Raw genomic sequence first — 26,295 nt, 5'->3', positions numbered from 1 at the left:
AGATGAGGGCAGCTTCTACAGCACCTTGAAAAGACGGACTTTTCTTGTGCTTTCTCGGAAAGCATCATGGGGAACAGTTGTTTCCAATGGTTTCCAGCGCGGCTGGTCATGTCTATGGATGACCAAGTCTACCAAATGCACTTGACTTTGCTCTAGGCAATGGAGTTCAGTTTGTTCCTGGTAGCCTGCGCAAAGCCTTACTAGAAGTCATTCCACACTCTCATGCTTGCGGGATTTTGACCTCCACTTCCCACAGAAGTTCTGGATTTGTCCTCATTCTGTGAGTGATCCTTAGGTCTAGGAAGAAAAGGAATGAAGCATGCTGGGCCGATTCTGTAAAATGGACATCATTATGGTGACAGTAGCTGTTTACAGGATCACAGAGCTGATTGTTAGTCAAGCTTTGAGCCAAGCTGTTGTCTTAGAGGCTTTCATCAAACTTGTGAGGTAGGTCTTATTGTCCTTATTTAAACAAATGAGGAAACTGAAGCTTAGAGAGATTAATGTGCCCAAGGCTACCTGCCTATGAAGTCAATGGAAGTCCCCACACTAGCAAGCTGTTGAGTGAAGCGTCCATTTTCTTGCCCAAGTAAAGCAATTATAGAAGGTGGTTGATCTAACGTCTCCATTGTCCAATGTGCAAACTTGAAAAGGTATCGAGCTGAGCGTAAAGCCTAATGTCGGTTTTCCTCCATGACAGAGGAAAGAAACCGAGCAAAGCAGCTCTTGTTTCATTTCTAGACACGTTCGTCATGTAAAAGCACTGAGCTTACCGCTATGCCCATGCTGCGATTCTTCCTTGTATGTTGTTCACTCAAACCTAGTCGCTTTACACACAGTAGTCCCCAAGACCTTCCTCAATCCCTGGCAAGGCCTTGACGGATCCAAACCATCCTAAGTACCAGTGGTCTTTACATGTCCACAGATGACTTCAGGGATTCCTTCATCATGTTCGAGATGTACTGAAAACACACACACACACACACACACACACACACACACACACACACACACACGAACCTTACTGCCATAAAATTCAGGGCAGAATAAAACTGCTCCTGTGGATTGAAGGCTGTACTGGGGATTTCGAACTGCTGACCTTGCGGTTAGCAACCCAACGCACAACCCACTAGTGATCTGAGCACTATCCAAGGCTCAAAGAATTTCTTCACCTCAAAGACAATTATAAAAACCTTCAAAACATCTACACTTAGTGTTTTTGTTATTCAAACAAGAACAGATGGGTTTGTAATCTGTGACAAACTTTACTACAAGAGCGGGCGGGCAGGGTGGACCTTAGCCCAGTGCCCGCCTCAGAGATTGTGTCTTGGAAGTGCTGATGGCCATCAGTCTCCTTATTGTTTCTGTCCTCTCTGTCTGAGCGAGGGTGCTGTGGATTCTTTACACGTGCGTCCACCTGTCCGCAGATCCCAAATTCCTCTCACCAGAGTCAAGGCACTGTCTGCCTTTGGGATGGTTTTCTCACCAACTGTACTATATTAAAATGTGTTTTATTTTCCTAGGGACATGATGGGGAATTCTACATGTGTTTTTGGTAGGAAAGTCCTTGTTTCCTTCCCCATGCCCTCGTGGACACTCAGCATATGGCTGTAGGTTCTCCCAGGCATCCGAGGAGACATCTATCAGCACCCAGACCCCTGCAGACACGTGGGCAAACAGTGGTGCCATGTGTGTTAGGATAGAACTCTGTCACAGGGCTTTCAAGGGCAGAGAATCCCCATGTACATAGCTCGGATTTTCTTCTAAGGCACCTCTGGGTGAACTTGAACTGCCAAACTTTGGTTAGTAGTGAGATTGTTCACGGTTTGCACCACCCAGGACTCCTAGAAAGATGGGCAACGTTGTCCTTTGCCACTACACCTCCGTGTGATTGGCTTCTGGAAGAAACACCTGTGTCCATACATTTCTGACTTTTTTATTCCCATCCCAGGCCATTCCCTGTGGCTGCCTCTGTTCAATTGACACAGTTGACCCTAACCAGTGGCTTACGGTCTCTCAGCTCAGTAAGCATAGATAGAGAGGAAAACACAAAGACCCCACCTTCCTTCAGCCATCTCCATCCCATTAAGGGGTAAATGGGATTTACAAGTCTCAAGTGGGAATTCAGTTGAGGTCCTAAAGGGAAGCTTCTCTGTGTGTGTGTGTGTGTGTGTGTGTGTGTGTGTGTGTGTGTGTGTGTGTCTACAGTGGTGTACCACATACCATCCATTCTGGCAGCATTGTATTATATATACATATGTGGTTCCATAGATTATCATAGAGTTCAGACATCTCCATTGAAGAATGAAATGTAGCAAATGCACCAGCTTCCCACACAGAAGTGCATATCATGTCTCCTGTATACAAATAATCATACTACCAGGCATATCATGGTCCTGCACATACTTGTATGTAGCCTAAAATCCATATGTCATTATACCAAACCAAAAAATTCACTGCCACTGAGATGGTCCATTCCAAGTCCTAGTGACCCTATAGATGAAACTGTACACCTTTTTGGGACCCTACAGCCTCATCTTTTTCCTTAGGAGCCGCTGGTGGGTTTGAATCAAGGGCTTTTCAGTTAGCAGCCCACAGCACCACCATGGCTTCTTTAAAAATGCCTATGTTATTTGGCTTACATATGTACAGTATCCTGTTTCAAATCTAAAAGTTTACTGTATGCTTCAACTTGTGGGCGGCAGCCTCCAATCTTGTGTGCCACACGTCTCTGAATTATTCATCATCTAAGTTTATTTTTCTTTCCAAATAATACTGTGAAGTTTAACCTTGCCCCAGATGCATCAGAATCAATGCTGTTGACAGCAGCAGCAAGAGGTAAAGAAGAAATGTTCATTTGGAACTTAATATAAATGGTTATTAAACAAACAAAAAGACATACCCACCACTACCAGTCAATTACAACTCATAGCAAACTTTGTTGAGTTTCCAAGACTGTCAATCAGAGAGCCTCATATTACGTGAAGCAGCTGACAGGTGGCACACCTGTATTTATCCAACAGGGCCAGTAGGGCTTCGTATTAAACAACATGAGGTATCAAAAATCGGGAATGTTATTGCTTGAGATTGAGGCATATTGGTCTCGACTATCACTGAGCTCTTTAAAAACAAAGAAAAAAGTCCTTCAAGCTGTTAAAGCTGAAAGTTAAATATCTAAAGGCAAAAGGAACCTACTTCATATATGGAGAAATTGCTAATGATGTGGACTGAGGACCAAGCACAAAACCAAATCCCTGTGAACAGTTGACATCGCTGCTCAGGCACAGAGCTTATTGAATTTGTTTAAACAAAAAGCAGGACCAGACCACAATACCGTTGGTGTTCACACAGCGTGCAGCATGCTGGGTTTGGGTGTGTTTCGATGTGTTTCCTATCCAAATCCAGCCTGTTGAAGCAGTTACTCCTGGACGTCATCCTGAAAGTGTCCCAACATGTCTTTACCTCCAGTCGGTCCTCAGAGCTCACAACCCACTCATCACCTTCAACCTGGGCTGCAAAGACTTAAAATTTACTCTAGTTCTCATCCCAGTGGTGAGTACCCCTCTGCCCAAAGCAGATGATAAACTGAAGGAGCTGGGGAAAGGGCAATGGCCCTGTGGTGGGTCCAGCCCTTTGGCCTCTCTTTGGCATACAAAGGGACTGTTGTGCTCTTTTGTCCCTCCCAGCAAGTTTGGCTCCCTTCCATCCTCCCAAAGGACCTGGTATAAGTGTATGGAGTGGGGATGGGGGGGATAGGGGGATGGGAGGCGTAAACAGAAGGGAAATGCTTAAGTCACACATGGCAGTCCCTTCTAAATATTACCAAACTCACTACTGTCAAGTTAGTTCTTACTCATAGCAACCTCAGCACATAGTACTAACATTAAATTGATTCAAAAAAGAATGTTCAAATGAATGACAACTCAGACATCTCCTTTTCAAAATGCCAGTGGATTCCCATTAACAGCCCTTAAAACCAACCAGAAGTTGTAAAAAAAAACCCCAAAGGGAGAAGAGTAGAGATGATCAAGGTGCATCCTTGTTGTATGGGTAAGAGTGGTAAAATTATGTTCAAGATATATGCGAAGGTAAGTTGAAACAGTATAGCTACCAGATTACAGAAGCCTTTATGAAACAAAAGTGCCCAAGTGTGTAACTTGTTTCTTTACATGCCCTCCCTCTAGCTCTATACCCTTCTGCAGGCAGGGACTCTTTCTTTTTAAATAATTGTATTGGCACTTCACTCATATACCATACCATTCAATAGTTCAACTATATCAAGAAGAGTTGTACAATCTTCACCACAATCAATTTTAGAGCATTTTCTGCCCCCCCATACTCATTGTTATGCATGTAATTTTTTTCAATGTTGGCAAAAATATACACAGCAAAACATTCACCAATGCAGCAACTTCTATATGTATAATTCAGTGCCACTGATTATATTCTTTGTGTTGTACAACCATTATTGTTATCCCTTACCAAATTGTTCCACCACCATTAAAATGAACTCCATGCCTCCTAAACAGAACCTCTTCCTCCTTCACCCATGGTCACCATAGGTCAAGCGTGGTTGCTTTCTTTCTTTCTTTTTCAGTAATTTTCTTGATATCATATTCACATATCATACACTTCCACAGTCAAACCACTACTAAAAAGAACTGCATATACCTCATCACAATCAGCCCTAATGTTCCCTCCACTGAATGCTCCCCAGTTCCCCTCCCCCACCTCTCTCCCACTCCCTTCCCTGATAAACCATTGCATCAGTGTTATCTCTATGTGTCCACTAGTCTGTGTTTCCTAAACTAGGAGACCTAACAGAAACAATAAAAAGCAAAACCAAGATGAAACATAAAGATAAAAATAAAGAGTAAGAAAGAAAACAACAATATTCTAAAAACCAGAGAAGACATTTCCTCTTGGAACAAAGAAGTAATATCTGAGCACAAAGCCAATTTAAGTTGGGTCAAGAGAGAAGTCAACTGATCAAGTAGCATATACCCTGGTACAATCCACCATAATCAAGATGACCATAATCTCTGTCTGAGAGGAAAGCTGTTGAGTCCCTTCCCTGTGACTAGAGGAGATCTGCCAGAAACCCACTCTGACCAGACACTCTGCAGATGGATTTTTGTGTTCCCACCATCCTCCATAACCTTCTACAAACTGGGTGTTCATATTTAAGCTCTGACACATTTCCCTTCATCATATTTGGATTTTGTTATTGTCATCTTTCATACAGGCTGCTATGCTTCCTCTGTGTGGACTTAGTTGACTTCTTGCTTGGATGACTGCTTGTTTTACTACAAGCCTTTAAGACCCCAGATACTATTCCAATTGATAGCCAGGCCCCATCTGCTTTCTTTCCCACACTTGCCATAGCACCCTTATCTTGAGTGATCTCTTCATGAAGGTGAGTATCAAGCAGGGTCATGTTATAACAACTAATTGTTTGGGGATTAGAACCAGAAGTATGTGGGAGCCCAGAATCCACCAGCTTGTCCCTGGGTTATGAATGATTCTGGTTTACTTTGGTGGACATATTATAACAAAATCAATAAACAAAACCAGAAACAACAAGCAAAAAAGGGAAAACATTGTCAATTATCCCTTTCGAGTATAAGACGATTGCATTGATTGCCTCGTTAATTTATCCAATGATATAGCATCTAAGGTACTGATGATAACAGGACTTTATGTGAGTACAGTAGTCCAACTGTGAGCTGTAATCCATGAGTTGTTACTTTGTACACATTGATTTCTTAATTGATTGAACTCTGGTTACGCTGAGCATGGGGATTGGTGCTAGGGGGGGATTTTCCTGTATCATGTCTTCCAAGCGCATGGCTTACCCTTGTCTTGCAGACCCAACCCTGCCATATTAATGCAAGAGTACGTGGTGGTTTGCGTCTCCTGTCATTGGACATCCACAAAGCCAGGGTCCCACCCAAGGTCCAGTGACTGCCATTTCCACCATTTAGGGGTAGCCGGCCCTCACATCCTCTCCCATCAGGGACAAGGCAGCGCTTCTGTGCTCATTGTAAATCAGATTTTTTAAAACCTGAAATTTGACTCCTCTGGGGATTCGAATTTTGTTTCTTTCCAATATTCTGCCTCCTATGAGAATTTCCTTGGGAAGCCCTTACCCCATCCACCAACAATCCTGACCTTGCCCCTGTGGAATCTGTAGTTTTTGAGACAATGTTTGATAAACTTTTTCAAGGCAAAGAGAATTCTAAGTAAATCCACAAAAGTCATCAAATAGAGATGAAAAGCCAAAGTAAACGTGTTGACAAATCCCAGGCAGGAGAAGCCTCCCCAAGACCGAACTGGTCCAAGCCCAAAGTGGAGGGATTCTCTCCTTTTCCTCTTCCCGTATTTCATAAAGTTCAAAAGTGCGTGAGTGGGTCTGCTCTTTAGAGAAGAGTTTCTAGAGACCACGGTGCAATGGAATTGCATTCTAGAGAGCGTCCAAACGGGCGAACGCTCCCGTTATTCACATGCATTACACTCTCAGTACTTTCCATCCAGCTGGTGTATACCATTTCTCTCCATCAGAATGGGTATACACACACACACACACACACACACACACACACACACAGAGCCTGGTGTGCTATATTTTCTGGTGAATTGAAAACCACAGGATGAAAAAGAACCCAAATGGAAAACCAATTCTAGAGGAAAGCTAGCTCTGGTAAAATGTTGAAAGAGAAGTCACAGGGTCACTGTAAGTGAGAATTGACACTGCGTCAGTGACTCGCAGATGTCTTCCACTAGAAGTTCCCTGGAGACATCAGCCGACATGAGATCCTCTTTCAGGCAGGGCTTGCTGGCAGCTGGCGGGCCTTTCCGTTTTCTCCATTCTCCAAGCTTCGAAACACCTGCTAAAACCATGCAATGCCTCTCTGGCCTGCTGCGTGCAGGCTTGATGCTGGCATTGAGCCCCTGGCACGTACTGCTTTTGCTGTCCAGGATGATCCGACTCCTGCCCGCTCCTGTCTGGGTGTATTCCACAAAGTCAGCAATAGAGCCGATCTAGAAGAACTATCCTATCAGACAGAGATGGGATATTGTTTCCTAATCATCACAGAACTTTTCTACAGCCCCCTTTGCCGTTTCTTCACAGACCGCCCCCCCTTTACTCTTCAGCACAGAGGCAGCACTTCCTGGCTTCCTTAGTTTCTTCACCATGCATTTCTGGGATCACAAAGTAGACAAACGCACCTGTGTTAGCCTACTTAACTAGCATTTTCTTCCGGGAATGAAAGGCATTTGAGGAGAGGGTTCGAGAGACAGACAATAGGCTTAGGCATGACTCATCCTTTTTTCCATTCTTGAGTTCCCACCCGACCCAACCTCCGGAACACAGACCCAAGTGCAGCGATACCTTAATCAAGAAGGTTTCTCCAAAGTATGTGTTAGATTTAAAATAACTTAATAGAGCAAAACAACAGAAGCAACAGAAGCAACAACAACAACAAACCCTAAACAAAACTAGTTTATTCGGTCATGATCCCTCCCTGAGGTTTTCCTTGGCTGTGGCTTTTAGGCAGCAGATTAGCAGGCCCAGTGTGCCTCAAGGGGGATTGAACTACCAGCTTTTAGGTTAACAGCTGTGGTAGTTACATAATCTGGTGCCAACTTGAGACTATTAGGAGTGAAGGAGTGGAGTTTAGACTGTCAATCAGATTGCAGCTTGATAACCTCATTTGGAGGCGCGACAGAGATAAATAGCTCGCTGGAGTCGGGGCACACTCACTCCCTGCGAGACGTTCCTGTTGACAAGCCACATGGAGCTATGCTAGAACGTTGGAGCTGGAGAAGCCACCTGGAGACCCACACCAGCACTGAGGTGCTTCCACCACCACTGGATCCACAAGACGTTCCACCCACAGGCCTGTGATCTTCCTGCATTTACCATCATTGCATATGCTGTGTGAGTCTGAAGAGAAATTTATAGATAGGTATCAGACACATGGGCTAATATCGGACTTATGGACTTGACCTGGACTGGGCTGGGATGTTTTCTCAACATACAATTTCTCCTTTCTTTAAAGCACTTTCTTATATACATATGAGTGTCTCTTTGGATTTCTGGATTTGTTTCTCTAGTCAACCCAGACTAACACAATAGCCTAGGGCTTAAACCATTTGTACCACCCAGGGATTCTTCTTTATTTTTAATAAATCATTTCATTGGGAGTTCTTACAGCTCTTATAACAAGCCATATATCAATTGTATCAAGTACTTTTTTGCCATCATCATTTTATTTTTTTAATGTAAGACAGAATTTTATTATTATTTTTCTTCTTTTATAAATCATTTTATTAGGGGATCTTAGAGCTCTTATAACAAGTCATACATCAATTGTATCAAGCACATTTGTACATATGTTGCCATCATCATTTTCAAAACATTTTCTTTCTATTTGAGCCCTTGGTATCAATCAGCTCCTCTTTTCTCCCTCCCTTGATAAATTATAAATTATTATTATTTTCATATCTTACATTATCCCCTGTCTTCCTTCACCCAAAATTCTATTGTTCATCGCCTAGGGAAGGGGAAAGTTAATGCGTTGATCATTACACTCAGTTCCCCCTTTCCTTCCCTCCAGCTTCCCCCTACCCTCCTGGTATCACTACTCCCGTTACTGTTCTTGAGGGGTTTATTTGTCCTGGATTTCGTGTGAGGAGAGCTCTTATCTGTACCATGCACTGGTACAGCAGGATTTGTAAAGCAGAACTGGCATCGTGATAGTGGGGAGGGAGGAAACATTAAAGAACTAGGGCAGGGTTTGGCACCTCATCAGACCCAATCAGAAAACATTCATAAGGGTCAGCAGACAGAAGACCTGGAACTATTTATACACCCAGGGCTTCTATGTGCATTCTAATGGAACTTACTTTTATTGGGAAAGTGGGGAGGGGGGTTCGGATAAGCATTACAGATCCATGATTGGCATGAGAAGTCAGTGAGAATAGTGGGCGGTGATTCCAGGTGCTAAACCCAGAGCCTGAGCATCAATGAGGTGGAGACAAGTGGGAGAAGGATCTCCTCTTTGAGAGGTTAAATTTGCCATCTGGTATGATTCTCCTAGAGACTGGCTTCCATCATTGGTTGGTGACTAAGAGATGAGGCAGCAGATGCTTTAAAAACTGTTAAACTTTTTATTGCCTTCAGTAATGCTAACCCTTTCATTAAAGTTCTTTTGTTTAATGCATCAAACATCTGCCTTAAGGTAAGCAAATGCTCTGAGTGTGGGATGGGACAAGAAACGAACAGGAACCAGCCAGAAGTAGTAAGGAGAGAGGCAGAGTTAATAGAAAGAAAGAAAACTCTGTGGGCAGAAGGTAATAAACACCACCTGCTTCAGGTGCCCCTTAGTGACTCAAGCTGCCACAGCTTTGTGGGTAAAAACCAACAGGGCCTTTGCTCTGACAAGCAGCAATAAAACGCAAGGCACTGACCCCACGGGCAGTTAACTTAAGATACTGAGAAACAAGAAGGGCTGAGTGTGGTTTGTGTGAGGCTCACTAGTCTTATCTTGCTCCTCACCTGGCTTATTATCAGAAATAGTTCTGAAAATCAGATGCCTGCGCCCCACGTCAGAACTGCTGCTGCTGCAAAGGAAGGGCTGCCGTGGGAGGATTCCGACTCCTTGCTCCCGGAGAGGACAGAGCAAACCCTCCTGTGATTCCTAATAGAGCTACGTTTTCTGAAGGTAATCTTTAAGAAACCAGGTGTTCCCTTCTTCTTCCTTCTTTCTTTCTTCTATTCAGCAGCTGGTGGGTTTGTGGTGAGTTCAAACCACCCAGCTTTTGGTTAACAGCTGAGCACTTCACTACTGTGCTCCCAGGACTCCTTACTTCAGATTTAATGACTCTGACCCCTTGGACATCTGAATTTTAAACACACCAGCTACACACACACACACACACGTGTGCACACACCCTTCTGAAAATGATTGAGGAATAAGGCATGCAGTTTCTTTTAAGGAAAACTACTTTGAACAAGTGGCTTGGATCACTTGAAAGCGTGGACTTTAAACCTTAAAAGGGAGGTCCAGGCCGTCAGACCCAAAAACTCCCTTCTGAATGAAACTGACATCTGCACTTCTTCGGATCTGAAGAAACATGTCAGCCCTGCTGTGACAGAGAGCAAGAGTCAGGGTGCTGATGCAGATGACAAACTGCTGAGGACATTTGTCAAGAATGACTGTGCACACAACTTTGGGCTAGAAAGAATACTAGAAGTCAAACACTGTCCCAAGAGGTTGGGAAAATACAGCCCTACAATTTGCCTGACAACTCTGGAACCAGAATAAAGTAAAAGCCAATTAACTAACTCTTAGTTTGAACTTTACTGTCTAAAACCAGAATATTCACTCACTGCAGGGACTTTACCCCGTTTCTGCTGATTTTTTGTAAAATCTGATTTAAAGTAGAAGTATACTTTTTGTGTTCGTCCGGGTAGACTAGAGAATCAAATTCATAGGCACATTCATATATGTATAAGAAAGAGGTTTATATACAATAGCAATTGAATATTGAGAAAATGTCCCAGCTCAGTCCAGATCAAGCCCATACGTCCAATATTAGCCCATATGTCCAATACCAATCTATAAAGTCCTCTTCAGACTCACAAAACACATGCAATGACACTGAATGCAGGACGATCACAGGCCAGTGGGTAGAAAGTCTTTGGATCCAGTGGCGTTGTAAGCATCTCAGCGCTGGCAGGGGTCTCCATGTGACCCCTCCAGTTCCCAAAGCATGGGGTCTATCAGGGTAGTGCCATGTGTCTTGTCAGTAGAGCATCTCCAAGAGAGTGAGCAGAGAGAGAGAGGAGTGTCTCCTGCCTCCAAGGAGGAAAGTACAGGAGTTTCCAGAAGTCTCAGGAGAAGGCCATGCCCACACAGAGACTTCATTGGCTATGATCTGAGTGACAGACTAGACTCTACCCCTTCACTCTTCATCCTCACAAGTCCCAAATGGACACCAGATTACGTAACTCACACATTTCTGTTTCTTTAAGATAAGAGGGAAAAGCAGACACGCAGAAAGCCGACCCAGTCGGCTCCACAGGATGTTAACTAATAGGCTTGTTCAGTACCTTTGAGTCAGCTCCATCAAGAGTACAGCAGAATGAAATACTGCCCAGTCCTTTGCAATCCTTATAACCGTCCCTGTGTTTGAGCCCACAGTTGCAGCCACGGTGTCCATCTATCTTATTGGGGTTCTTCCTCTTTTTCGCTGGCCTTCTGCTTTACCAAGCTTGATGTCCTTCTCCAGGGAGGTCCAAAGTGCAAGAGGTGGAATCTCACCATTCTCCCTTCTAAAGGGCATTCTGGTTGTACTTCTTCCAGTGCAGATTCGCTCACCCTCTGGCAGTCCGTGTTGTGCTTAATATTCTTGGCCAGCATGTAATCCAAAGCGTTATTTTTTCCTTTGGTCTCCTTTATTCGTTATCCAGCTTTTCCATGGATGGAAAGATAAAAACAAACTCGCTGCCATTGAGTTGATGCCAATTCATAGCAACCCTATCAGACAGGGTAGAACTGCCCCCTATGAGCTTCCCAGGCTGTAACTCTTTACAGAAGTAGAAGTCCCCATGGCTCAAATCGGGCACATCTGACTTAGATCTCACAGTGACATCCTTGCTTTTCAACAATATGAAGATTGCGGTAATAGAAATTGCCTGCGCTGAGTTTAGAAATCTATAAATATTTATGGAAGTTGACTGCGATGTCTTTCTCCTGAGTATCTGTTGATAGATTCAAACCACTGACTGACGTTTTGGTTAGCAGGTGAGCACTTGAACCACTGTGCCACAGGGCTCCTATAATATACTTTGTTGTTGTTGTTAGGTGCCATCAAGTCAGTTCTGAGCCCATGGAGACCCCATGCACACACACCAAAACCAAACACTGCTCTATCCTGCACCATCCGCACAACTGTTCCTGTGCTTGAGCCCATCCCTGCAGCCAGTGGCGCCAGTCCATCTTCCTCTTTACTTACTGCCCCTCTGTTTTACCAAGCATGATATCCTTCTCCAGGAACTGGTCTCTCCTGACAACACTGCACAAATATGTAAGACGAAGTCTCATCATCCTTGCCTTTAGGTAGCATTCTGCTTTTACTTCGTCCCCAAACAAAGTTGTTTATTCTTCTGTGAAACCACGGTACTTTCAATATTCTGCATCAACAACATAATTTAAATACATCAATTCTTCTTCAGTCTTCCTTATTCATCGTCCAACTTTCACATGCCTATGAGTCAACTGAAAATACCATGACTTGGGTCAGACGCCCTTTAGTCCGCAAAAGAACCCTCCTGTTTTCAGTACTTTTCTAAGCAGGTCTTGGGCAGCAAGTTTTACCCAATGCAACTCATGTTTTGATCTATTGGCTGCTGCTTCCATGTGCATTGATTGTGGATCCAAGAAAGACAAAACCCTTGACAACATCAATCTCTTCTCCGTTTATCATGGTTTCCTATTGATTCGGTCGTAAGGATTTTTATCTTCTTTTACAGTGAGTTGTGATCCATATTGAAAGCTGCAACCTTTGATTTTCACTAGCAAGTGCTTCAAGTCTTCCTCACATTCAGCAAGCACGGTTGTACAATCTGCAAATCAAAGGCTGTTAACAAGCCTTGCTCCCATCCTGATGCCCCCTTCTCCTTCTTATAATCCAGCTTCTTTCATATTTGCCCAGAAAACAGTTTGAATAAGTATTATGAGAGGGTATAATTCTGATGCACAAGCCTTGTTCTATTTGCATAACAGCCTCTTGATCCATGTTCAAGTTCCACAGGTGCACAATGAAGTGTCCTGGACTTGCCATTCTTCTCAATGCTATCCACAGTTTCTTATGATCCACACAAAGACTTTGCATAGTCAATAAAACACAAGTAAATATCTTTCTGGTATTCTCTGCTTTCAGCCCAGATCCCTCTGACATCAGCAATGATAGCCCTTGTTCCACAGCCTCTTCTGAACCTGGCCTGAACCTCTAGCAGCTCCCTGTCAATGTACTGTTGCAACCATTGTTGGATGATCTTCAACAAAATTTTACTTGCATATTGTACTTGAGCATTTTGTTGGCTCACCATTTTTTGGAATGGGTACAAATATGGACCTCTCCCAGTCAATTGGCCAAGTAGTTGTCTTCCAAATTTCTCGGCATATATGAGTCAGTACTTCCAGCATTTCAATTGTATATGCACTGATCAACCTCGTGATGTTAAAGAAGGATGTCTGGGTCTAACATATTCCAAGAAGTTAGAGATTAGTACTAGATTAGAGATTAATGTTAGAGATACTTGTGGGGTTAGAGGCAGGTGTAAAGATACATTGTGGTTTTAACAACCTTCACCATGCAGAATTGTTTATCCTCCTTTTGAAACCCCCTTCACCCGCAGCACTAAGCCTTTGTCTTTTCCATCTGATACGAACTTCACTGTTCTCCCTGCAGTTTGGAACAAACCAGCTTGCTGCTTGGATGCGTGTGTGCCTCCTACTTCTGCAAATAGCTGTGTCTTTCAATAAACTCTGATTACCTGCAGTGTTTAAGGCTGGTGTTTCACTAAAACGAGCAAAAGTGAGAATGATCTTAAAGCTGCAATTTCATCTCACCTAATTTATTTGCCGCTTTTTCATACTTTATATGTTTTATTTACAGGAACTGCATGTCCCTGTGTGCATCTGACCTGTCCACTACAGTTTAAGGTTCATGTACCAGATTCCCTCAACAAAGATTGAGCACCATGCCCGGCAGGGCATAAACTCATCTTCTGGCTGGCAAGAACCTCTGAACCTGAACCTCTGACTGACAGAATAAAGAAATCAGACTGAGGGTGGTGGTGAGGGGAGGGGTAGGGTAGGGGGGGATAAATTAGCCCTAAGATTAGGAGTGAGTTAGTTGCATTAACTCATTGAACTCTCTGCGCAAAAGAAATACAATTTATGAATCATCTGTGACCTCGGTTTCCAAGAAGCAGAGGGACTAGGGTTTCTGTAGCGTGTTTTTCTCTTTTAATCCAAACCAACCATTTACACTTCAGTGTGAATTGAAATGAGCCCTCTTTTGCAGAACTAGAAGGGAAAAAAGTGCCTGGGCTCATGGTGCTGCCAATGAAGGGGGTGGAGGGAAGGATGGCGGTTCCCTTTCGGAACTCAATTTAGTGCCTGTTTCGACCCCTAGACTTCATTGTCAGGAGAATGTTCTCCCTCAGCCAGTCCAACAGCGGTGGCACCCGGCCGGGGAGGGGGGGGGGGGGCGGGTGGAAGGAAGGCAGGCATCTGCGCCAACAACGCACGGATCCTTGGAACAGCCGACTCCTGAGCACTGCGCACGCGCAGGCCCAGCAGGCTGAGAATGTTTGGCGTTTCCATGGAGCCTCGAGGGTCCTGCGGTCCCAGCCAGGCAGCCAGGACGGACTCAGCGGCACGGAGGAGGCGCGGGTTAAATCGGCTGCGAGGATGTCCCACCCGGTGCACGGCCTGCCCTTTCTCCCCGGCTCGTCCTTTACTGACTCCACGGTGAGGACTGGCTGCCCACCTGCCAGTAGCTTCGGGGGCTTTCCGCTTAGAGCTCCTCGGTCGTCCTCCTTATTCTGGTCTGTGCTCGCCCTTCCCACCTGGCCATGTTCCCAAGTTCCCCTGCAGTTCTGTCGGTCCCCTCCATGGGCCACCATCCTGCCTCCACCTTTGGGCTCCCTCGCTTGCATTTCTGCAATTTTGCTTTTCCACTTGCTCTTGATCTTATCCTCTGGGTTGGCGCATCGCGCCTTGGTGCCCCGTTCCTCCATTCTGGGCTGCTGTTTTTTTTCTAGATAGGTCAAATGGTTCCCCACTTTGCTCCCCTGCTCCCCCAGGGCTCTTTCCTGAACTCACTCCCCCACACCGCACCTTGCATCTTCACCCCTTTGTCCCTAACCGCCCCCCACCCTCACCCAGGCCTTGGCCCTTGGAGTATGCCCCGCCCCTGAGTCAAGGTCTCGCCACCCTCGCCCTCATTTCCACAGCCCTGTCCTAAACCGCCAGGAGTTCGAAACCACGGGGCGCTCCATTGGATTAAGACAAAATTTTCTGCTTCCCCAAAGAGTTACCGTCTCAGAAATGCCCAGGGGCAATTCCACCCTGCCCTACAGGGTCACTATGAGTCAGAATCCATTCGATGGCAGTGAGTTTGATCCTACCCACCCTCCCCATCCCATCTTTCCTTGACCAATCCCTTCCTCTTCTGAATCCTAGAGCCAGTAACTCAATCCCCACCCCCAATTCCACATCCTGTATTACACAGCCTCTCCACTCATTCTCTTCTTTCTGCCAGGGCCTTGCCGCCCCCTCCGCCCATGCCCATCTCTTCCAGCTTCGAGGGAACTCGGTCCATTAACAGCCTGCACGGCGACTTTTTTGACAGTCTAGACTCCACTCTCTCCTTATCTTTGTTTTTCTTCTTCCTCGGTTACTGTTTCTGAGAAGATAGACGGTCAGCATTTGCCCATCTCCCTTCCAAGCCATTCTCCCCTGCTTTACATGGCAATTCCCCACCCTTGACGACATAGCCTAGCGCTCTGTTTTGCCTTAACCTTTCTTCGTAAAAATTTCTATTTCGACTTTCTTTTTCTCTTCCCCCAAACCTTAAACGTTTCCTATCCCATCTCTAGACAAAATCGAAAACGAAAAACTTGTGCTTATAACGGTTTTGTCCCATGACAAAACTCTTTAGTACTTAGTTTAATTCTGACAGGGTTACTGAAATGTATGTTATAGAGGTCAGCACTCAAGATTTAACAGATGGAAGGCTGATTATCATAGATAAGCAAAAACTATATGTCATTTAATAATTTACAAACTTACAAGATTGAGATAAAATACTTAACTGATATCTTTGGGAGAATGAATTTTAATTTAAATAATATATTATGGTTAATTATAAGTTATATACTTTAGAAAGTAAAGAACAAAATAATTACATCAAACTCAGCACATTCATTTCTAATAATATTTACTTCCAATAGTTTTCATAGTTGATCTTTTATATGTTCCAGTTACCTGTTAAAAACGTGTTCATTGTCTTAAAATAAACCTAATCAGAAATATATAATACAAACAGCCCACAAAGCCAGTCTCTTTTCATGTTTTTTATTTGCATTTGAAATAAACGTAAAACCTTAATGATGCTTTTTTTGAGCCTACAAAGACGTTTTTCTTGCTGCAAGGTGGTATTCACTAACAAAACAGCTCTCACTCTACAGCCTTCACGCGTACAGTCCAGTGATGCTGCGCTCGCCATGTTGTCCAACCGTCGCCGGTAGCTTTCAAATCAATATTTTAATAACTACTTAATAGGCTGTTGAATGAGCCATCATTTATTTCCATCTTCATGCAATATTTGCCTTTTTAGATTATTTCCAACACTCTATTATTGTAGTTAACATTTCAATGGGCCATTTTGGCATATTTCCCCCCATAATTTTGGATTATATCCTTAAAATTGGGTGAAACTAGTGGGTTCTGTTCTGTTATTTCCCTCAGAACTGTAAGATTCTATCTGATACAGTAACCTGAAGGGCTTTTCATGTAAGGTAAGAATAAAGCTCCAGAAGCAGATCCTTTGAGTTTTATGGTTCGAAACCCTCAGATAAGATGGACAGTACAGAGCCAAAGGTGAGAAGCATAAAGTGACCAGTAAATGAGATAATATTTTAGCCTCTCATGAAAGGTGAGCTACTAGCAATTCTTTATTCTGTATTTTATGCCCAGGCCACTCCTTCCTTCCATATTTTAGGCCATGTGTTTTAGCATAAAATGCTAGCACATTTTAAGGTAAGTAAATTTATTGATGTGCCTTGTAGTGCTTATAAACAGAGGCCTATGTTATTGTTTTATTAAGTTAGCTCTTTTATAACAAACTCATGTTTCTTATTACTACGGACACCCTTTTGTTATCTCCTTTAGAAAACTGCCTTCCATAGAAGCCAGACGCTGGGCTACAGGAATGGCTATGCAGTTACTCGGCGTCCCACAGTTGGGATAGGCGGACAGCGGCTCCCGGACAACCAGCTGTCCCAGGCTGTGCTTGATGAGCTGGCCAATATGAAACCAGCACTAACTTATGGACAACCGAAGCAGGCCCCTCCTGCTGCTTTTATTCCGGCACATGTGGCTTTTGATAAAAAGGTATCATCTAGGTTTTATGATATAACTTGAATTCAGGTTTCTGAGGGCCATCTGCTTGCATAAACCAACAAACCACCGACACTTGCTTGAGGGCGGGAAATTTTTTTTTTGTTCCATTGCCTCAACCCTTAGTCACAGACAGCTGACCTAGGGATTATATGACTAAAGAAAGAGGCTTTCAAAAAAAATAATTAAAAAAAGAAAGAGGCTTTCTTTCGTCAGGAAGCCAATTACAGAAAGTAAATATAAAAACTTCCCCATAGACATCGCTGGACTATTTTCCAAACACAGTTAAAGAAAAGTGGAATGAGTTCTAAATTATTGTTTAATAGAGCAAAGTGTTCTTGCATTGAGGGAGTACCTGAGTAGAAATCCAATATCCATCTGCCACCTTAATACTAAACCTATAAATATATGCAATAGATCTATTTCCCTATCATTATATATAAATGTATTTCCATATGTGCATGCCTGTATTTAGACCTCTATAAATGGCCTTTGCCTCCTAGTTCGTTCCTTTATTTCCTTTTACTTTCTTCTTGCCCCACCATCATGTTCAGCCTTCATTTGGGTTTCAGTAATTTCTCTCCTTTAAATTGCCTTTGATCAAGCCCTACCAGGCCTCCTACACCCTCCTCACCACCGATTTTGGATCACTTGTTGTTCCCTTGTCCCTGGGTTTATTAACACCACTTCCTTTCTTCCAGCTCTCCCTCGCCCATGTCCCCTGGAACCGTCAGTCCCATTATTTTCTCCTCCAGATTGTTTATCCAGCCTATCTTATCTAGATTGACCTGCAGAGATAATAATATGCACAAAAACAAGACAAAATAAAACAAAGCAACAAAAGAAAACAATGACAAAAAAAGAAAGAAAAGTCTATAAATAGTTCTGGTTGTTGACCTTTAGGAGTGTTTTCAGGTCGGGTCTGATGGGGTGCCATGTCCTGGCCCCAAATCTAGTTTTACTATTCCCTGGGAACTTCCTTGCTCTGCTCCCTTTGCTATTCTGTTGCATGCCCTTAGTGTTTTGCCTAGATGTGGTGGGATCTGATAGGGTACAATTCCCAGACTATGTATCCAGTGTTGTTCCCGATAGGGCTGTAGGTCAGTGAGGGATGCCGTGTCTTATAGTGAGGTCGCCCATATGGTCCGCTCTGTGGATTGGCTGCTCTGAGCAGGGATATTGTCCTCAAGGCTTGGTGGGCCAGGATGTGCTCCACTCTCTCTTCCTTCCCCTTCATTTGCTCCCGTGTGCTCTGATCAAACCTCTCCCTTTCCCTGAGCTATAGCGTCAGTGCTGTCCTCTGAAGTGAATTCTTCTGGGGGAAGGACCACTTGCCTTATTTCTATCTATTTTTATTTTTTGGCACACCATCCTTGCTCTCCCTTAATAATAAGCCTCCTCTTTTTACCCAGGCGAAGTCACTCTAACCCAGACATGCTGAAGAATCAGTGTTGTTCTGAGAAACTTGCATGTCACTGTAACTCTCATCAGTTAAATATCCAAAAGATTTGTGTGTAAAATGAGGCACTAGAAATACTGACTACTCATATTCTCTCTCTTAATGTGCTCTTGTCCTGTTTTTTTTCTTCTTTTTTAATCGTTAATTGTGTGTGTGTGTGTGTGTGTGTGTGTGTGTGTGTATGAAATTAAGTCTATACCATTTTCATCCATCCAGACAAAGCTTGTTGAGTGTCCACTGTAACCTAGAGGATGGGAGTACAAAATAATGTGGTGGAAGAATATGCTTTTGATGTTAATAAAATTTTAATGCATTAACCAGATTCCTTATTAAGTTCTCTTCCACATCTCTGTGGGCTCCTTTCAGAGACCCATGTCACACATCATTCATAGAGGCTAACCCTCAACTCCACTCGACAGTGTAAATGACATATGGGCATTGAGTTTATTCACAGATGTGCCCAAACTAAGAAACCAAAACAAAACTCGCTGCCATCGAGTCAATGATGACTCACAGCAACCCCTGTGGGTTTCCCAGAATGTAACTGTTCACAGGAGTAGAAAGCCCAGCCTTTCTCCCACTGAGCTGCTGGTGGTTTCGAACAGCCGACCATGCAGATCACAGCCCAATGTGTAACCACTGTATTGCCTGGCTCCTGAACAGCTGTGCCAGGCACTGAAAATTCAGTAGAGAAAGGAAAGAGATGAAACTACAAGAGGAGAGTGAGAAGGGCATTTAACACTTTTACCAAGATGTAAACCCCGGGATGTTCTATTTTTACTGAAAAGAACAGTAAATGCTTAATAAGGTAGAAAGTGATATGCTGGTGTGTGTCGTTAGGAAGTGCTCATGATTTTTAGGCAAGGAGAAGCTGTTCCAGAGTGAGTATGAAATAACCTTCCTGTTTCTGTTTCTTTTTTTTAATTATGAAAAAAATCATTTTATTGGGGGCTCATACAACTCTTATCACAATGCACACATACATCCACTGTGTCAAGCACATTTGTACATTCATTCCAATCATCATTCTCAAAACATTTTATTTCCACTTGAGTCCTTCTTTTATATATATATATATTTTTTTAAGCCCTTCTTTTTTTAAATCATTTTACTAGGGGCTCATACAACTCCTATCACAACCCATACACACATCAATTCTGTAAAGCAAATTTGTACATTCATTGCCTTCATCATTCTCAAGACGTCTGCTCTCCACCTAAGCCCCTGGTATCAGCTCCTCCCTGTTTCTGTTTCTTTATGTTATAGGAGCCCTGGTTACACATTGGGCTGTGATCCAGAAGGTCAGCAGTTCAAAACCACCAGACTCTTCATGGGAGAAAGACGGGGCTTTCTGCTCCCTTAAATAGTTACAGTCTCAGAAACTCACTGAGGCAGTTCTACCCCATCCTATAAGGTTGCTATGAATTTGGTTTTGGTCAGGTGTTGTCTTATACTGATTATTGGAACTTAATTTATATCCATGTAATATTATTCACAAATAACATTGGTGGCGGAGTGATTAAAGTGCTCCTTGTAGCTCAAAGGTTGGCAGTGTGAATCCGCCAGCTCCTCCCTGGGAGAATGATGTGGCTGTGTGCATCTGTAAAGATTCCACCAGTGGAGCATGTCCACTATTTCCTATGGGTGGCTGTGAGTCGGTGTGGGTGGATGGGTAATACCACTCACATGAAGTTCTTTAAGGCTGGGCTCCAAACCGTTTAAAAAGGGTTGAGCAACCGCTGCGATAGACAAGGGCTGCAGTGGACGGGCACCTGGCCAACAGTCCTCTGCCCCGAATCAGGCTCCTGGACTTTCAGGAGGAAAGACTGAGGCAGGATTTTCAGAGAGCAATGTCATTGGTAGGACTTAGTAGAGCAGGGCACATGCAAAACCACGTAACTGACTACCACCTTGGAGCAAGGCACAGCTATTTGTTCAAAACACTCGCCGCCATCAAATCACACTCCCAAATCATAGGGACCCTGGAGGATAGGGCAGAATGCCCCCGGTGGGTTTACGAGGCTGGCAATTCTACTTTCCTATTCATTTCATTTGTTGCATCACAATATCTAGATAATAGCTTCCTAAAATTATTTGGACTACGGCCTCCTTGACCAAGAAAAAAATTACTGTTATTCTATAGCCCAGAATCCAGGATAAAGTGGAAGCATCTGCTTTTATAGCCCCCGCTGCCCCGTATCATTCCAGCATCCCCCGCCCCCCAGGGTCGGGATCACCCACTTTGGGAAACACCATTCTAGATACATAATGTTTGCATAGATGACAAGGTAGCAAGTAGGTCCTCTTCTTTATAGATAGTTTTGAAACTAATTTGTTATTTTTCTTTTTGTGCAAAGAGAATTATAGCTTTTTGGAATTAGAGTTCACATTTCCCTAGAATACCCAGTGATCCACTTAATTGCCAACATATAGGCCCATATCCCAGAAATTCTTTGGACTAGTTCTCATCCTCAGAATATGAGTTCATTTCTTTCATAAGTGATAAAACGCAAGCCAGCTGATGTGAATGGCCTCATCTTTTCTCCTGCTGCCACACAATTATCCCCACTGTATTTCATTTCCCAGGCGGCCTACTCTGCTTTGGTCTTGATGTGGTTACTCCTTCATCTGTGTTTTCATCTTCAATCTCTATCCTACTTCGTTTACAAGCACACTAGCGTCCACTACTCTGCGTGGAAGACTGCCCTAAAAAACCCTTTTGCTCCCTGTGAATCCTATAAGCCATGGATGTCATTCCTTACCGGACTGTCTGATCTCTTACAAGCATGACTTCTTTCCACCCGAAGCCCCAAGCTACTTTTTTCCTAGGTAGCCAGTATTTTTCCTCATCCTTTGGCCAAATGTAGATCGCCGTTCTTTGCTAGAATCTTTGACGTGTCTGCAGCAGCTGACCCTGTTGACTCTCCTCCTCCTTTGCAACGCTGCTCTTCGTGAGCCCATGACGGCATTCTCCCGGCCCTGCCCCTCCTCTGTCTCCCAGGCTCCTCCCAATTCTTAGCTATAAACATTGTCAAGGTTCTGCTCTTCTTCTTGATACTAACGTCTCTGGAAATCTTACCCACTCTGGAGGTATCGACTTTCTCCTCCGTGTAGACACCTGCCAGATATTATTTTCAACTCTGACCACCTCAAAACTCCAGAACTGCCTCTTACTGCCAGTGGGATGTCATCACCTGGATGAACCATCGACACCTCACAGTCTGTTCGTCTCTACCTGAGCTCATCAAATTTTCCCACAGGCCTGCTCTTCCTCCGTGGTTTTACCAGAAAATCCATGTTTAAAGCCAGAGCCATTGTTGCCTTTTCTCCCCTTTAGGCACCACAGTCAGTGATTTTCTAAGCTAAGTATCTCTCCCTTCCCATCCTTGTACCGTTTTCATATTGTAAACAAGCAATGTGATTCACTTGAACTGTTACACCTGGCTCCGACTTGCTCTTTGTGTCTAACTACATCATTTCTCTGAGAAGCTATCTGTAGGGCTCTCACTAACTTCTGAGTATATTTCATACTCCTAAGCTTGGCCTTCTCACAGACGCTTTTCCTGTCCTTTGCTCCTCTTTCCAGATACACTCCTCCACTTTCTTTCCCCCGCCTCTTATTCCAACGGGAAGTAATTTCCATAAGTTTTCTGACTCTGCCCTGTTTCCCTATATCTGCTTGACATCCTTTCTCTTCCTGGAATGCCCCTACCCTTGAATATTCATATGCTAACAAGTCTTCAAAACCCAGCACAGACATCATCTTTTTCTTTTTCCTTTTTAATTATTTTACTGGGGGCTCGTACAACTCTTACCACAATCCATACATTCATCCTTCATGTCAAGCACATTTGTACATCTGTTGCCATCATCATTTCCAAAATATTTTCTTTCTACTTGAGCCCTTGGCATCACTTCTCATTTCTTCCTCTCCTTCCTCCACTCTCCTTCCCTCATGAACCCTTAATAATTTATAACTTTTTTCATGTCTAACACTGACTGATGTCTCCCTTCACCCACTTTTCTGTTGTCCATCCCCCTGGGAGGAGGTTGTATGTAGATCATTGTGATCGGTTCCTTCTCTCTACCCCCACCTTCCCCTTCCCCTCCTGGTATCACTATTCTCATTATTGGTCCTGGAAGGTTTATCTGTCCTAGATTCCCTGTGTTTCCAGCTCTTATCTGTACCAGTGTACATGCTCTGGTCTAGTCAGATTTGTAAGGTATCATGATGTGGGGGGTGGGGGTTGGAGGAAGCATGAAAGAGCTAGAGGAAAGTTGTATGTTTCATCGGTGCTATACTGTAGCCTGACTGGCTCCTTCCCTCCCCGTGACCCTTCTGTAAGGGGAAGACATCATCATCTTCATGAACCTGTATCATCACTTCAACTAATGTCAGCTACTTTCATCTTCCAAACACCTGTATTTACTTTAATTAGTCTTTTGTCATTCCCTACTTTCTACTATAGTTATTTATGTGCATCATTTATGTCTTGTAATAGACTGTAAGCTCCTGAAAGTGTGGGAGCATGTTGATACATCTTTGAATTTTTTCTGAGAGCCTTGTACTAAGGACACCTTAGATACAGTATGTGCTCAGTGGATATTTTTAAATACATTTTTGTAAATTGGCCTGGATTCAAGTGCTTTAGTGTCCTGGTATCTTATTTAATCTGTGATTTCAGAATTAAAGTGAACTTTCAATATTACCTACATACTTATATCTTTTTTTAGGAAGCTTGATTTTTCTACTTTTTCAAGGATAACTCAGAACAGTTTCCATCCCTCAAATCCCTGTTTGCTGGCTTTTATGTTGTCAGATCTTGTCAGTAGTAATGTCTTTGTAACAAATCCAATGGATGCTTACTCTGCCTTTCAACAGAATTTGACGGACTTGACACTTCCTTGGCTTATAGGACATTCCACTCTTCATTCTCCTCCTACCTTCCTTCCTGAACCGGGCTTTCTCCTCTTTCTTTGCATGCTTCTTATGCCCCCCTCCCCCCCTGACCCCCCACTTTCAGACCCTAGAATTCAGTTCCTATGAATTTGCTTCTCAGTCTCCTTATCTTCCTACATTATCTTTAGCTGGAACCTCACCTGTAAGCCTTCATTTCAAAAATACACCGGCATGACTTAGATTTAGCACAGTGATCCACCTCCCATAAACCTGTTTACTTGTTTTAATCAATGCAGTGAATGTTACCACTATCTAGTTAGCTGCTGTAGCCCCTAGCTCAGAGTCCCCTTTTACTTTCTTTGGTTCTTTTGTCCCTCTCAGCCCACATCCAACCTATTAACAAACTTTGTCATTTCTGCATATGGAACATATAGAGATTGATATGTTAGACATCAATGAGCTGAAATGGACTAGAAGTGGCCCTTTTGAATCAGACATGTGATTTATTGTACCAGGAATGACAAATTTAGGAGGAATAGTGGTGTATCCACCATCAAAAAGAATAGTTTCAGATCTATCTTGAAGTATAATGCTGACTGAGATAAGATAATGTCTACATATACCTATGAGAATATCTAATAAATATAATAATTATTAAAATTTATGCACTAACAACTAAAGCTAGGGATGCAGAAATGGAATAGTTCTATCAACTTCTTCAGACTAAATTGATCAAACATACAATCAAGATGTATCAATAATTATTGGTGATTGGAATGCAAAAGTTGGGAACAAAGAGGAAGGACAGTAATTGGAAAATATGGTTTGGTGATAGAAATGAAACCAGAGACGGCATGATAGAATTTGTCAAGGCCAACTATATCTTCACAAATATCTTTTCAACAACATAAACGGTGACTATACACAGGGACCCCACCAGATCGAATACACCAGAATAAAATTGACTACATCTTCAGAAAGAGATGGTGGAAAAGCTCAATTTAGCCTCCAAAACGAGGTGCAGGCCAACTGTGGAACAGCCCACCAATTGCTGATATGTAAGTTCAGGTTGAAGTTGAAGAAAATTAAAACGAATCCATGAGAGCCAAATTATAACCTTGAGAACATGGATTTTGAGAACATTTTAAGAACATGGATTTTGAGAACATTTCAAGAACATATTACACACACAGAACAATAATGACAGAAGACCTAATGTGCTATTGGATGACATCAAGAACACCCGACACAAAGCAAAAGGTCATTAAAAAGACAGGAAAGAAAGACAAGCTCAAAGTGGCTTTCAGGAGGGGCTCTGAAACCTGCCCTTGATTGTAAAGTAGCGAAAGCAAACAGAAGAAATGATGAAGTAAAAGAGCTGGATAAAAGATTCCAACAGGCATCCCAAAAAGACAAAGTAAAATGTTATAATGAAATATGCAAAGGCCTGAAGTTAGAAACCAAAACAGAACACACTCAGCATGCATCAAGCTGAAAGAACTGACACAAAAATTCAAATCTCAACTTGCAATACTGAAAGATTCTATGGGAAAAATACAGAACAATGGAGCAAGCATCAAAAAAGAGATGGAAGAAATGCAGTCACTGTGCCCTGTCCTCTGGTTAGCCACAAGCCAGCTTTGGACTCGCAGTGAGTGAGTACCAAAAAACTGGCCGGACGGTCAGCCCTTTCAAGAGGCCACACATAATCAATAAGTGATGATACTGAGCGAAGTCCAAGCTGCAGTAAAAGTAACATCAAAAAACAAGACTCCATAAATCGAGGGAATCCCAATCGAAATACTTCAATAAGCTGATGAAGCATGGGAAGTACGCACTTCTCTATGCCAAGAAGTTTGGAAGACAGCTATCTTGGCCAACGGACTGGAAGAGATCCTGATCTGAAGTTGTCAATGATAGTGTTTTGCTTGGATCCACAGTCAATGTTCATGGAAGCAGCAGTTAAGAAAGCGAACAACGAAAAAAATGATTAGGGCAAAGACTGTACAGATGTGCTTTATACAATTGATGTATGTATATATATGAACTGTGAAAAGAATTGTTTGAGCCCCAATAAATTGTTAAAATTAAAAAAAAAAAAGAATGTCATTGAAGACACAGTAAAAATAAATTTACTAAATCTTGAAAAAAAAAAAAGAAAGCGAACAACATATTGCATTGGGCAAATCTGCTGCACAAGACCCCTTTGAAGACTAAGATGTGCCTGACCCAAGCGATAGTGTCTTCAATTTCCTTTTCTATGTATGAAAGTTGGACAATGAATAGGGAAGACTTGCAGAAGAATGGATGCATTTGAATTATGGTGCTAGTAAAGAAAATTAAAAATACTGTGCGCTGCCGGCAAACAAAATGAATCTGTCTCAAAAGAAGCATCGCAAGAATGCTCCTTAGAAGCCAGGATGACTTTGGACATGTTCAGAAAACGTGGCCAAGGACCTCTGGCTCTGTGAAGTGGGGCGGGGGGCGGGGAGGGCAGCCCAAAAGAGGGAAATGGAGTACCACTGTGCTGCAGCAATGACCTCAAAGATAGAGATGGTCAGGATGGCATTCGAGCTGGCAATGTGCCTTTCCATCATGCACAGGGTTCATACGCGTCAGAACGGACGCAGCAGCAGCTAAAACCACCACCAGCCATTTCTGCCTCTAAAATATAACACAAAACTGTCTGCTGCCACCATGACTATGAATTCCGTTTCCGCAGAGCAGTCTGACTT

General features: G+C 43.1%; 1 protein-coding gene across 1 annotated transcript in view; it reads left to right on the top strand.

Annotated features, from left to right (window-relative positions):
- The first annotated feature begins 14,489 nt into the window (after positions 1 to 14,489).
- Positions 14,490 to 26,295, top strand: part of EFHC1 (EF-hand domain containing 1) — a 50,455-nt gene continuing 38,649 nt past the window's right edge. The window contains exons 1-2 of the mRNA XM_075554066.1: positions 14,490 to 14,549; positions 16,974 to 17,195. Of these exons, the coding sequence (XP_075410181.1) occupies positions 14,490 to 14,549; positions 16,974 to 17,195 (282 nt within the window). The remainder of the gene's footprint in view (positions 14,550 to 16,973; positions 17,196 to 26,295) is intronic.

This window comes from Tenrec ecaudatus, chromosome 7, assembly GCF_050624435.1.
Source record: "Tenrec ecaudatus isolate mTenEca1 chromosome 7, mTenEca1.hap1, whole genome shotgun sequence".
Taxonomy (NCBI): domain Eukaryota; kingdom Metazoa; phylum Chordata; class Mammalia; order Afrosoricida; family Tenrecidae; genus Tenrec; species Tenrec ecaudatus.
This window is presented reverse-complemented; position numbering and strand designations above follow the sequence as displayed.